Raw genomic sequence first — 14,818 nt, forward strand, 5'->3', positions numbered from 1 at the left:
GCAAAACGTAGATGGTGTTATCATTTGTAGATTACACACAAGTTGTAATACAGTCTTTTGTGATATAGATAACCTCTTCAGCTGCGCCATATTAGTCTATCAATATTTTCTCATCAATATTAGACTGTCAAATGATGTTAATCATTGCTATTGTAGCGATGACTTATTTTCACTTTCATACTGTCCTGGCAAAACACTCTGTGTCGGCGCGTCCTATATTTCCCTCGAGTGTGGGGGCTTCCTCGCTGGCATCGGCCTAGACGTTACAGTCATGGTTAGGTCGATACTTCTACGAGGCTTCGATCAGCAGTGTGCCGAACTCATCGGCAAGTACATGGGGAACAATGGTGTGAAGTTTCAGCGACACTGTGTGCCAACCAAGGTAGGTGCTCCAAGCAACATAAACACTTGAGCTTATTCGGTTGTTTATGCCTTCTCGAAGTTATGTTTACGTACAGACGTACAGAGGCTTCTGTCAGTTTTTTCTGTGTGAGAGCTAACCTTAACTCTCTATAGTAACAAGTTAGTGTGAAGGTCGTCACCCTGACTTGCTTCTCTGCCAAAATCAAATAAACATTATTTGTTACTAATTAGTAGTTTGTTAAGTGTTTATTATATGAATTATGGCAACACATAAATGTGAAGCTTAGGATGTTTTTCTACCCACGAATATTAATAAATATCTACTGATATTTGCCTTTTTAGCAACATAACTGTACTTGCACATTATGATGAAAAATCCGATAAAAACAAGTTTATATTTGTCAACAATTTTGGCCAAATCTAACTCGACTTGTGAACACGTGTACGTACTTTTGTACGTACATGTGGACCCCGTCATACGACATTAATTTGTTCTGGTGTTGGCCTCGTCAGGCAAAAATGTCGTATAAATGGGTATAAAAACCCATAGCAATTATCTAATGCAAACACCCCTAGTAAAAAGCATTAAAATTTTATATGCGTACTGTACATATTAAAAATTACTAACTGTATAGCATATTAACCATAATGACTATAATTACCTACAGTAACTTACAGTGGTTATAATTTGTTACTAATATTTAATATGCACAGTATAATATACAGTCATGATGTTTGTTCATCTTGCACTCGACTCGCATTAGATAATTACTATAGACTCCTATAGCCCTCCATAAGACATTTTCGCCTTTTGATCCAACACCAGAACGAATTAATGTTGTATGATGGGGGGTATTTTTATCATTAAATGAACAGAGTGCGTACCCTAGAGATGTCAATATCATGTCTTGCCCTTTCCAAGGCACTCTAAGCCATCTACACAGGCAATAAAGTGTAGGGGAAAGTAAGGCTTGTGTTTGCTGTGACTAATGAAAAGAAGCAGTTTCATCTAGTCAGAGTTTCCAAATTCTTAGAGCGGTTGAAAAATCAGCCAGCAAAAATTCACGTGGCTAAAGTTATCTGGCGGAAAATTAACTGGGCAAATTTATCTGACGGAAAATTGGCAAAACTTAGTGTCATGTACTATGTACTTATGTACGTATGTACTTATGTACTATGCTTTAACCTTTTCATCACATTAAATTCTCTGCAACTTTGAGGTGTCAATTAATACATTTCATAGTACATACCTCTGCACCTAGGAGATTTAAATAGTCTGAGAAACAACCATATTGGCCTAATAAGGTAATTAAATGTATGTTCCATACAACCACAACTTTAGGCTCTACAAAATTGACTCAAATGTTAGTCTAAAGCAAAAGGCAATCACTCATTATCACGGTTTCCATGATGCGCGTGATGTGCAAATTTGAGCCAATTTCGCGAGTTAATCGCATTGTGGAAATTCGCAAGCTAAGCGAGTTGTGCGATTCGTAAAAATTTATTGAATAATTCAAGCTTGTGGAATAATGGAAACAGTACTTGCGAATGATGCCCATTAGAATACGGCGCCAGCTATGCAATTTTAAACATTTTTAATACTTCCGTTTGTCCATTCTCTATTGAATCTTGTGTTTGCGGCGCTAATACGTGCATCGCTAAATATTAACTTATAGCGTACAATTCCTTAGCTTGTTTCAACGCCGGAGTTGAAATACGTTGTTTGCGACGGAGTCAATCCGCATCATGCAAGTCATGGAAACGGTGATTGTTAGAATATTGGCCTGCACAGACTCAGTCTGAATTTAATTTTCTGTGTCTCTGTCATCAGTTCCAACTCCAAGTTCCAACTCCAAGCCTAATATATAAACCTACACTTATGCTTTCAGCTGTTCCAAACATTCACTGATTTTGTTTCTGAAAGATTTTACTCAGACCTTAAAACATAATGTACTACTGACCCACATAACCTAGCAATCTACTAGTATGTCTAATACTATGATGTAAGGATGATATGGCTATTTTGGTATGCAACTATAAACTTACTTCATGAATAAATGAATACTAGGAAACTCCTGTACTATTCAGTTGGTGTAAAATATTTACTGTTAATTATATTAAATTTGTATTGTAAAATTATATTTGTCTGTTACTGTCAATTATTCCCATTTTTCCTAAATTTTTACCTCTACTTCTTGCCGGCTGGCAGATATTAATTTCGCTCCTGGCAAAAAGCCATCCCTGTAATTATGTTTAGCAAACCGAAATATGTGTCTGTATGCGATTGGTAGATAGAGAAGCTAAAGAGTAGTACGGAAGACACGCCTGGTCTCTACCGAGTTACATCCAAAAGCACCGATGGAAACGAACATGTAGAAGAGTACAACACTGTGAGTTAAACATTGACACCTGCCAATGCTGACCACATATCTTTACAACCACTAAACAGGTGGCGTAGCTGACAAGAGCCTTGTCTTGCAGATACTCATGGCCATCGGTCGAGAGGCTTGCACAGATGACCTTGGATTAGAGACAGTCGGTGTCCTCTTGGACAGCAAGAGCAAGAAGTTGATTGGTTCAGAGGCGGAGCAGACAAACATCGCTCATGTGTATGGCATTGGAGATGTGCTGCAGGACAAGCCAGAGTTAACACCAGTCGCTATACAGGCTGGGAGACTGCTTTCCAGGAGACTCTTTGGTGGCCAGAAAGAGCTAGTAAGTCAAAAACATGTTGCACATATCTTTACTGCAAAGTATCTGGATGGTCCATCACCTAGCTTCAGCTGCCAAGCAACTTGCTAGTCCTTGAGAACCTTTTTGCTGCCAACCTTTTTGCTCATAGGCTACGCCTATTTTCTTTCATCAAACACATGTAGCAGCTCATAGCAGTGCTATTGCATGCTTGTTGCTTCCCGTGCCCGATTCTCCCACTTTTGTGGACTTTGCTTGTTGGATCAGCTACATAAATCTGGCTTACTCGCTTTGCAAATCTCTTTGTTGTGTCTTTATGGAACTTTTGTGTGATATTATGGGATTACTTACGCTCTTTTATATGAGATTACCTGCGCTCTTGTGTGTGAGATTACCTGCACTCTTGTGTATGAGATTACCTGCACTCTTGTGTATGAGATTACCTGCGCTCTTGTGTATGAGATTACCTGCACTCTTGTGTATGAGATTACCTGCGCTCTAGTGTATGAGATTACCTGCGCTTTTGTGTATGAGATTACCTGCGCTCTTGTGTATGAGATTACCTGCACTCTTGCGTATGAGATTACCTGCACTCTTGTGTATGAGATTACCTGCACTCTTGTGTATGAGATTACCTGCGCTCTTGTGTATGAGATTACCTGCGCTCTTGTGTATGAGATTACCTGCGCTCTTGTGTATGAGGTTACCTGCGCTCTTGTGTATGAGATTACCTGCGCTCTTGTGTATGAGATTACCTGCGCTCTTGTGTATGAGATTACCTGCGCTCTTATGTATGAGATTACCTGCGCTCTTGTGTATGAGATTACCTGCGCTCTTGTGTATGAGATTACCTGCGCTCTTGTGTATGAGATTACCTGCGCTCTTGTGTATGAGATTACCTGCGCTCTTGTGTATGAGATTACCTGCGCTCTTGTGTATGAGATTACCTGCGCTCTTGTGTATGAGATTACCATGGACTACTTGTCTCTACTTCAGACTGACTATTCAAACATAGCTACTACAGTATTCACTCCCCTCGAGTATGGCTGCATTGGATTGTCTGAGGAGGAGGCCCTCGCCAAATATGGTGCAGAAGACCTAGAAGTCTACCACAGCCACTTCACACCCCTCGAGTGGACCGTCCCTCATCGCGAGGAGAATGCCTGTTATGCAAAACTTATATGCGTCAAGTCTTTAAAGGTATGTGTTGTTGTACTGTTTGTACATTTTTAAAGGTCGACTTGCAACAAAAATTCACATTACAGTTATTTGTTATCAAAAGATTCACCATGTCTTACTACTCTGTTATGCTGTATGTGCCAAATATGTGGAAATGTGATTACAAGCTTTGAAAAACTCAAAAACGAACAGTTAATCGCGCCCATCATGAAACCGCCGTAGATAGGAATCAGTTTATTTCTCTGACGTGGTCATTACATTTGGTTATTGTTTTGTCATGTGATGTTCTCACGTGATTTGAAAGGCCAATAGAAGGCTCAATATAAAACTTTTCGTAGCACTAGTTTATGACAAACACTTTGGGTTTTACCGAAGACCCCGTATCAAATATAGATGCTCGCTACTTGACAGTTTTGTTTCGGCTTGGTCTAATCGTCTAGTCGTAATCTGATCATGTGACCCATACTTCGCAAATATTTTCTGCAGTATTTTTCGATTATCACAGGTGACCAACAGACTCGTCTTGTTTATCAGACGATGATATGTACTCCTTCGAGCTAAGGTTAAAAAATTAAACGAATTTTCACGGTAGGATATAAGATATCAGTGCTGAAAGTGACAGCATTACAATGACGATGAAATAGACGCGGAAGAACACTAGACATAATTTTATTGAAGTGTATTTGTGAAAATATTTCGACGATCGAGGTTGCCTGAAAGTGTAAACAGAAGCCATCCTGTAACAACTACGTCACATTTGAGCCGATTTGGAAAGAGAATCTAAACTACGGCAGTCTCGTGTGGCTGCGATTAACTGTTCGTTTTTTAGCTTATAAGAGCTTTTAATCACATTCCCATATATTTGGCACCTACAACACAGCAGAGTAAAACATGGTGAATCTTATGATACCAAATAACTGTAATGTGAATTTCGTTGCAAGGCAACCTTTAAGCTGGCTCAGTTTTAGACTGAAAGTTATTTGTGGTATTGCGACCTGCTTGAGTCAATGTCTGCAGGAATAATGAGATTCTAACTTTGATTTTAAATAGTCACACTTCAACTTTTCGAAAACTCTAAAAAACCTAAAAAAATTATGACCATTTACAAAAGTAATCAAATGAATTATTAATTAGTTTTATGGTAGAATCATTTTTGTTACATTATGTATACGACATCTTATGAGGTATGTAAAAACCTCACTCAAGTATGTAAAAACCAAAGCCTTCACCACTTTTAAACCTGAGTTATCCTCACGAAAGATTCACCGATTGAATGATCAAGTAGATAACTGAAAGACTTCTAAACCATAGATGTCTGTAGGGGAATCATTTTACTGAACAAAGAGAGTTCACAAGTGTCGTTCTAAGCTCAGATGTTTACTATAATATGATGTTCCATTGACATCTATGAGTTTATAAAATGGCGAACTTCCCTCAGTGTAAGTACTTACAATAGAAGGCTAGCCATAGGCCATGGCCACTACATTTTAAAACGCTCAAAGGCATACATTATACCGTAGCATCGTATTGTGACGATGTTTTCTAGTAGTTCAAAATCGATATCAGAAACATTTCTATGGTATAATAAGGTGGGTGTAATGATCTTCATCTGATAGACAGCCACAGTTCTCTGCAAATAACCAGAAGGTTAGGAGCAATGAGATTTGAAAGCCAGCACTAAATAGATCCTAATGTAGGATTTGAAGTACAGTATTTGTTAGTTGAATAAAGTTGCTACAATGATGCGCCAGCGTTTGCTGTCGAGAAGAAAACTTCCAACATAGTCAACAGGCTTAGTATTAGAATTAGATGGTATAACCGGAAGGAGATGGGACTCAATCCGTAACCTCTACCAACTCACAATCAGTCATTATTCTATGTCATGCATTAGTATCCATGATTGACCAGCTGGAACCATTCCTGGTTTGTTCCATCCTCCCTATGTTAGCTATGGCAGACTTGTTAAGATTAACATGACTGCAATATTCAGCATTATAGCTATTTCGTTGTTGGATAATAGTACAGCGACATTGCTCTAACCTTGTCATGGGCACTTTTATTTGATTATGTACCAACAGCTAGTACTTAGTGACAACAGGTACTTAATCACAGTAATCAATCGATTACGCTATCTCCTTGATTTAACAAATGCTTAAGAAGCAACAATACTAACATAGCATGTATATTTAAATAATATCCAGGGTTGTATTTAAGAAAGTAGTATGCAATGAAGTAGGTAACAATCTCAATGTGTTGCCAATATGTGTCTGCTCAGATACAAATTGTTATAACAATGTGTGAGAGCAATACCTCGAAGATCGACTATGATCTCTGCTTAACTCACTGCAAGCTGAGACACACAGAGGCTGTGCGTCTCTGCTTAACTCACCGCAAGCTGAGATACAGAGGCTGTGTGTCTCTGCTTAATTCACTGCAAGCTGAGACACACAGAGACTGTGTGTATTTTTTAAGAGCAATGTTGCACAAACAATGACACTGTAATCTTGGCTGGACTGTCTTGAGTCCAGTTGCAAGGTAACCTTGACGACTGGAAGGAAGCGTGCCCAACTGCAGAGAGCAGTTTAAGGTTGGATGTCACTCCTTTCAACACTAGTGGACTTTTATTGGAATTATACCCCAACCTGTTGTTTGCAGGTCAGGGGGTCAGGGGGTCAGGGGGTCTAGACCACTAGGCTTCAGCTGCTCTCAATTATAATACAGGTTTTCATAAGAGAATGGAAGTAATAAACAGTATAACTATATTAAACTCTACTGGTTAAAAGCAGCAGCAATGCAGCTTTCCATCTGCCAAGCTGCAAAGAAAGACGACATTCGGTTGCATTCATCAACACTGAGCAGTGTCGCTCCTTCTCCACAGTGAATACTAGTGGAACTGACTAAAGAGATTTGGTGTGGATTGTGGAGCCTTTTCCATAGTCTTATAGCAATAATGACCTGTTGCTTGACCTAACGGAATGCGACTCTGACTGCTTCTACTGCACTAACAATTCCTAAACACTTTTATTACATTATAACAAGTTTATGAAATTTTTACTTCAGCTGCAATTATTAATCCGTCGTTTGTGAGTTTCCCCACCATCGACAGCCTCTTTCAGCAATTTTATCAAATAATATAGGACGTGATTATTTGTTGGATCAAAGTTGGTACTCACCTCACTTGCTGAGATTCAGTTTAAACACTCTGTATGCATAAATAAAAAATTTGTGCTATTGATCTACTCAACGTTCAACTTACAGGAAAAGGTTGTTGGATTCCATATCTTGGGTGATCAAGCTGGTGAGATAACTCAGGGCTTCAGTGTCGCTATGCGTTGTGGTGCAACGAAGGCTGACTTTGATGCCACTATCGGCATCCATCCTACGTCTGCAGAGGTGAGTGACGATTGGTCACGCTCTTGTTTCATAATTGTTGAAAATTAGTAGGCCATTTGTATCTTATAAAGCATAACTTTTAGATTCATAGATGCCTTTCCGTTGGTCTGGTGCATGCAACCTGCAATTATTTTTCTGCTACCTTTCTCTAGTGGTTTCTATTCACCAATATAATATAAAGAGAACCCTTTCTATAACATATTTATTTTAGTGTTATGGGTGATTATCTTATGTATTTATCACAAGGTATTTTAATTGTGGATCGAATTAAATGAAACACCATGGACCGTGGACTCTCACCATACGATTTTAATTCATTCCAGTGTTGGCATCATAGGGCAAAGATTTTGTAAAGGTGTATAGAAACCCATAGTGAATATTTAATGCAAACATCCCAAAATCGTGTAAAAATCATCAAAATTTTATGTACGGACTTGATATATTAAAAATTAGTCACAAAATAATGTGTTAACTTTAGCAACTAAAGTTACCTACAGTAACTTTAGTGTATTTAGTGGTTATGATCTGCAATAAAATGTAACGTTGCGATGTAATATGTGCAGTACAATCGTAGAGAGTTCTTACTTTCAAGGCAGATGTATAACATAAACGTTGAATTTATCTTTAATGAATTTAACTTACTAAACACATACTTACAGCTAAGTTTTAGTATTAGTGTTTTTAATTATTTTACTGAATTTAATTTTTACATTTCACAATAACTAATAATGCCGAACTGAGTGAGATCAGGAATCGTATCTCTTTCATGCATTGTTAAAGGGATTTCGGCGAATAGCATATCGGCATATTTATTATTCTGACGTAATTAGCTCATCGACTGCCTATATGGGATTTTGAGAGAAACGTATGTTGATTTCGGATAGTGAAATATATTTCGGATGGAGAGGGCGGAAAATCGGATGTGTTCTACATTGCAGGGTGAAAAAATTGTATGGCAGAGTCATCGTAACCAAAGAGCACACTGTATTCTCATTTTAATATTTGCTTCCAAATATGGCGATTTCAGCATTGGAAGCAAATATCAGAATGGAGTGACTTCAAATGTTCGACTGTAATCTATATGCATTGTGTATAGATCTCAGTATAAGTCGTCTGTCATTCTTGTGTCCAGTTAGCGATTAAAATCCAGGAATGAAAAATACGCCTCGCACTATATTTGAACTCAAAATGTCTGCAGACAGGTGTGCTAACCTACTATTGCTACGTCGTGCCATACAATGCAATAATTGTGCACATACTTATGTAAAGCTTGTGAAAATACCATTGGCCAGCTTGATGTCATCTCGCGTAACACCAGTACACGTTATGTCATTACGCCTAACATCATTGCATCAAGCTCGCTTCACGGCTCTTACTATAGTAAAGATTTAGACTAGCTTAAGTTACTAGCTCAAGTTACTCAAATTCATGGTTAATTATTTTATTACTCGTGCAACACCAGGCATTTGGCTAGTTGTAGTTTTAAATTTAATAACAAAACCATGAAAACTAATAATTACTACTAAAACTACTTATAACTGAGATGCTGACACTGTATACCAGCAGCAGTAAACAGGCAGAGTAAGTTGAAAACAGTGGGAAGAAACTATGCCAATTTATTGGCATATTTTGGTGATCTGATATACCATGTATATGAAAGTTTCCTCCCGACAGCAAATATCCGTAGCTGAATACATGTCTATAGCTAAATAAGTTAGATGTATGGCTTTGATGTTATGACAGCTAATAGTAAAGGTGTTGGGTTGTATAACGATAGTGCTAAATAAAACTGACTATTTATGCATTTAACCTATCGTCAGCTATATTTAGAGCACAACATCTGCGATGAACTAAGGTTCACTCAGTTTGTGCAGCTTGAAGCTATCAGCTCTTGAAGTTATCAGCTCTTGAGTTGTGGTGGGTAAACTCCATATTGATATTTTGAGTAGCAGTCGCTAGATGTTTCTACTTGTATATTTTTTAACACATATGTAGATAATACTGTTATAGATGTTATAGATTTATATATAGGCTACTTCAAATTATATGTATTCAAAATTTGTTAGAGCTTTCAGCCAATTACTATAGATTAATAAAGTTATATTAAATTAAAGCATTTAAATCATGGTGTCAGTTATGTAAATTCTGCATTATCCCACGACCAAACACGAGCGAAGCGATTGTTTGGGAGGTTTATGATAAATGCATATGTGCACACAACTCACGAAAGTTATTCATCAGCGGCCGTCGTAAACCCTTGTACTGAAATCTCATCAACAAATTTAACCATTTTTGATGGAGTCGTTTAAGTAGAATAACGATTCAAAACACATATAAACCTATTTAAATATGTTACCAAGTTTTTATCATTTGTAGAAAATTTTCTAAACCTTACCCATCTGATCGGATTATACATGAATAGACCGATTAATTTGGCCTAAAATCGTTATTAAAACTTGACAAGCCTTATTTTTTAGTACTTCTACGTTAGTTACAGAAACCTTCGGCAATTCGACAATGCTGTAGACTGGTGAAATGCACATATTTTTCTCGTGGAATGCACACGTCTTAATGGTTCTACTCTCTGTCTCACGACCTTCTCGGTGTTTCGTTGGCCTGTCTTAATTTTGATTAAAAAGGTTTGTCAAAGTTTTAATAGCGATATCAGGCCAAGTTAATCTGTCTATTTATAATCCGATCAGATGGATAAGGTTTAGGATATTGTCTACAAATTTCAAAGACTTGGTAATATATTTAAATAGGTTTATATGTGTTTTGTATCGTTATTATACTTAAACGACTTCATTGAAAAATGGTTAAATTTGTTGATGAGATTTCGGTACAAGGGTTTGCGACGGCCGTTAATGAATAATATTCGTGAGTTGTGTGCACATATGCATTTATCATAAAGCTCCCAAACAATTGCTCCGCTCGTGTTTAGTTGTGGGATAACATCTGCGATGAACTAAGGTTCATTCAGTTTGTACCTCTTGAAGTTATCAGCTCTTGAGTTGTGGTGGGTAAACTCCATATTGATATTTTGAGTAACGGTCGCTAGATGTTTTACTTGTATATTTTTTAACACGTATGTAGATATTCCTGTTATAGATGCTGCTAGTCTGAGCTCATCCCATCGTACTAATATTTACTATTCATTCTTTGTAGATTTTCACCACTCTGGACATAACCAAGTCTTCCGGAAAAAATGCACTCAAAACTGGTTGCTGAGGTTAAGCCCTGCTGTCATTCCTTCTAAGCTATAATTTTGAATTGTTAGTTTAGAAGGACGACAGCAGGGCTAGTTTGTCCCGCCTCGGGACAACTTCATGAGGTGGCAGTCTTTCAGAATTTCATGTTGAAATTCCTAATGACGATGTCATGTGTAAACTGACCATGTCAGCCATTTGATATCTGATACATTGAAAGGTCGCTACCTTTATGGTTATATTTTGACTTGGTGTCTTGTCATTCTTAATTCTAATAATATTATAATGCAGTGTATCATGTTGTATTATATAATTGTTATGTTCATGTCAATTTAATCTGGATTCCCATCCCTAATTGGGTGATTATTATCATATATGCTGTTGAGTGTTTATAGTAAAAACATTTTCGTTTGTCTAATCATTATGGACCATGATGACATATGATAATAAATACAGCGTACCACATTTTGATATCAGTGTCAGTGTTGCACAGATGTTCATCAATACCAACAGTGAAGGAAGGGGATCTACATTATACGGGATGTTATTTAACCCATGTAAATCATAGAAGCTATTTTTCACAACGAATGCTGCAAGCAACTCTGCTATGGTTTCAACTACAATATTTTGTGATCAAGAACAGAACTTTCACATATTTTATGTGGTACTTTTGTACTTGTCATGTAGATTGCAAGTTTGCAAATATCTCATTTGGTTTGAAACCATTAAAATGCTGTATTTTACCAGTATACCAATTAGATGTTATTCACTATCTTTACTGTTAGTATCTATTGGGAAAGAGGTCAACCACCCTAGGTAATCTCCCTAGGTGAACATTTTGAGAAGTTTGTATCAGTTTAATATATTATCATACAGTAATAATAAATACTTATTTATTATTTAAATTTTGTAAATTGGTATCAAAGGGTTTTACAATACTAAAATGAATACGCTTATGATTGACTCGGTGTAAAATGGTTTGCCTCTTGCCCTTGGCTTAAATGTACGCCAAAGCAATTCATGATCCCAAATAAAGTGGCACCATTTGCCCGAAAAATTAAACTTTCTGAAAAGCAATGTTGAGCCAGCAAATTAGACTTCAGGCCTGTATTCCCTAGTTGCAAGTTAAGGCGGCAAATGTTAGGCGACTAGTTAATAACACCTGGGCGTTTGGGGCGTAGTCAGCGTTTGAGGGCGGTGTAGCCCCAACAGAGTTCGAGGCGGCACCCTGAAGCTCTGGACCTTTTAAGCGTCAATAACCCTCAAAGTATGCATAAATGCAAAAAACTGTAAGCATAAAATATGCATAAGTATATTGTTTATGGTTCGTGGAAGGCAAACTTTTTCTTTATTTAGCGAACGATAATACGTTTACGTTATATAACTTATGACACTACAAATTTCTGTAACGAACATTGACAGAACAAGAGCTATTACTTTTTTTTATTGCAATAGTTCTTGTTCTGTCAATGTGTCCATGGCAAAAATGTTTCACAACTGATTCTGTATCTATTTCAACATCTTTATATATGTGTAATATTAGAAGATTATTTAGACAAGCCTGCCCCGTAGTGCCCTCCATCGGTGTTTTCATTTGGCTATGTTATCATAAAAAATGCAAATTTGGGGGTTTTCTTTACACACTCGCTATAAGCAATAAAGTTTAGTTTCTTAGTTTTAACAAAGTCCTACAAGATCGTTCATTTGGCGAGTTCATGACGAAGACAACGCCGATTAGTTATTGGAAATTCCAAGTGAATTTACTTAGACTGTAATTCTTAGTACTTCGCCACTAAAAATAGTAGGTACTAAGGCCTGAAATTAGTCGATGTTTGCCCAGCAGAGGAGAATTTCAGAACCACGGAGTTTGACTAGCGGATCACTCGGTGTAGGTAAAAAACTTTTACTGATTCCATTTCGTTTTTTTCTGTCATACTACTTTCTTTGCTACATGCTGCTTTTAAACCTTTACAACTATTTGCATTCACAAAGTAAGTAGATCACAATTTTGCTTATGTAAGTGGATATTTTATTTGTTGTAATCAGTGATCATTTAATTGTCTAAGATGCCAATAAAGCTGTCACAATGCTTACAGAAGAAGCTCAGTGTGCTTGAAATAGATATATCGATATTTTTTGTTTTAGGCTTACTGTACTCTTTTTTTTAGTTAGTTTACTTGCTGTGGTACCTTGTTGATTGCTTTTTGATTGATTGATTACCACAATAAAGATTGCTCATGTATATATACTTAAGCATGAGAAGACAAGACCCAAACTTTTAAAGGCTTAATGAATTTTTACTTTACAGCTGTTGAGACAGCAGAGACTATTCGAGATGGAGTAATATGAAACACTCCTATCCTAAGATCTTACTCCTTTATTTAATAAAATATTTAACAAGCTATTATTCACTTCCATGTCATTAAACTCCTGAACAATATAATTTTGAGGGTTCCGACAGCTTCATCTTATTTTACAAATTTTAATTTTACAGGTCACTTTACCAAACATGTATTATCAGGGAAATAATGAGGCATCTTTAATTCTTGCAATACAACACCCACCGATTATATACCAGCCGGGAGTCAGTCCTCGTAAAATTGCTGCCAAGTACCACATACTATGTACAGTACTGCACTTCTCAGGTAGATTACGATTGGGGTGAAATAAACGAGTCAAGTTTGGTCAAAAATCAGTGTTTACAGCTAAAAAGAGTCATAATTGGTATGTTGTATTATTAATAGCTCTCTTAATGTTGCATAGTCGTAGCCTTCAGCAAAACTGAAGAACTAGAACTATTCAGTAACTTTATATACAAAAAACATATTTACACGTTCAAGAATTTTCTCACAAAATAAATACATTATCAGTAGCTCATAAATTTAGCAGTCAGGATTTTAACAACAGTGTGTATTTTGTAGTTGCATTTTAGTAGTATTTTTGCAGTTGTGTATTTTGACCAAATAGTAGCTTTCGTCAAAAATTTTAACTCGCGAATATGGGGTCAGGAAAATTGGCAATATTTGCAAAATATCGACCGGAACATCTTATTATTTTGAGTCGGGTTTTATAACAAGTGTTTGCTCAACATCCTTATTCACAGACATGCATTGATATGTTTAACAATGACTTTTAAGTAACCGTAATCTTGCATTTGATTAAAAGTTGTATACACATAAGTGTACATGAAAAGCCTCTTTCTGGTGACAGAACTTGATTAACAGAATGAGCTTTTATTAAAGCTAAATTTACAACTTTGTAAATTTCCAGGCTGTGTAAACAAGAAAGTTTGTGCTGATGCATTTGACAATATGTGACTAGCAAGTTAATGTATTGGTAAGTCTATGGTTGTAATTGTATTACCACCAGTAAAAGCTAACCCAGAACATCAAAAACCGATACAGGCTTCAATATTTGTGTAATCGACTTTGACAATGCTCTGCATATGCAGAAGGTGGATATTGTGAGGTCACAAAGTAATCATCATACTTCACTTATACTTATAACAGTACTCGGTAAGTATTACTAGTGGTGACCTTATTTTGTTCATGAAATTTTACTACTGTATAATTGCTTTGAATAAATTCTAGTGTTTGTTGGTCATCTGTCATTCATCTGTCTAGTTACAACAATTAAAATCTAAGAATGAAAAATCTGCATCGCACTGGATTAGATCTCGGAACTTTGAAGTTTACAAACAGGCGCATCTCGCTATAACGCTCAACTGTCCTTATCAATTTTTTAAACTTTAGTTGTCCTCACCTGATATCTATTGGTCCGACATTTTCTTTCCCGCTTTGCATCGGTTCGTCATATCGAAGTTGTATTACTAGTTCTAATTCATACAAGCTAAGTATGTACTTTTCATTATTTAATTAATATCACATTTTGCGTTTGTTTTTCTTTTGGAAGTTTTTAATAAATGCTTTATAAACGTTACCTTTTTTTTAGTTTGTCATTTTCAAATGTGTCATTTCAATTTAAAT

General features: G+C 36.6%; 1 protein-coding gene across 1 annotated transcript in view; it reads left to right on the forward strand.

The window, feature by feature from the left end:
* LOC137388599 (thioredoxin reductase 1, cytoplasmic-like) overlaps positions 1–11,297 on the forward strand; it is a 49,796-nt gene extending 38,499 nt beyond the window's left edge. The window contains exons 10-15 of the mRNA XM_068075079.1: positions 157–382; positions 2,655–2,753; positions 2,845–3,078; positions 4,051–4,254; positions 7,492–7,626; positions 10,792–11,297. Of these exons, the coding sequence (XP_067931180.1) occupies positions 157–382; positions 2,655–2,753; positions 2,845–3,078; positions 4,051–4,254; positions 7,492–7,626; positions 10,792–10,854 (961 nt within the window). The 3' untranslated portion in view covers positions 10,855–11,297. The remainder of the gene's footprint in view (positions 1–156; positions 383–2,654; positions 2,754–2,844; positions 3,079–4,050; positions 4,255–7,491; positions 7,627–10,791) is intronic.
* Positions 11,298–14,818: the final 3,521 nt, after the last annotated feature.

This window comes from Watersipora subatra, chromosome 2 (genome assembly GCF_963576615.1).
Source record: "Watersipora subatra chromosome 2, tzWatSuba1.1, whole genome shotgun sequence".
Taxonomy (NCBI): domain Eukaryota; kingdom Metazoa; phylum Bryozoa; class Gymnolaemata; order Cheilostomatida; family Watersiporidae; genus Watersipora; species Watersipora subatra.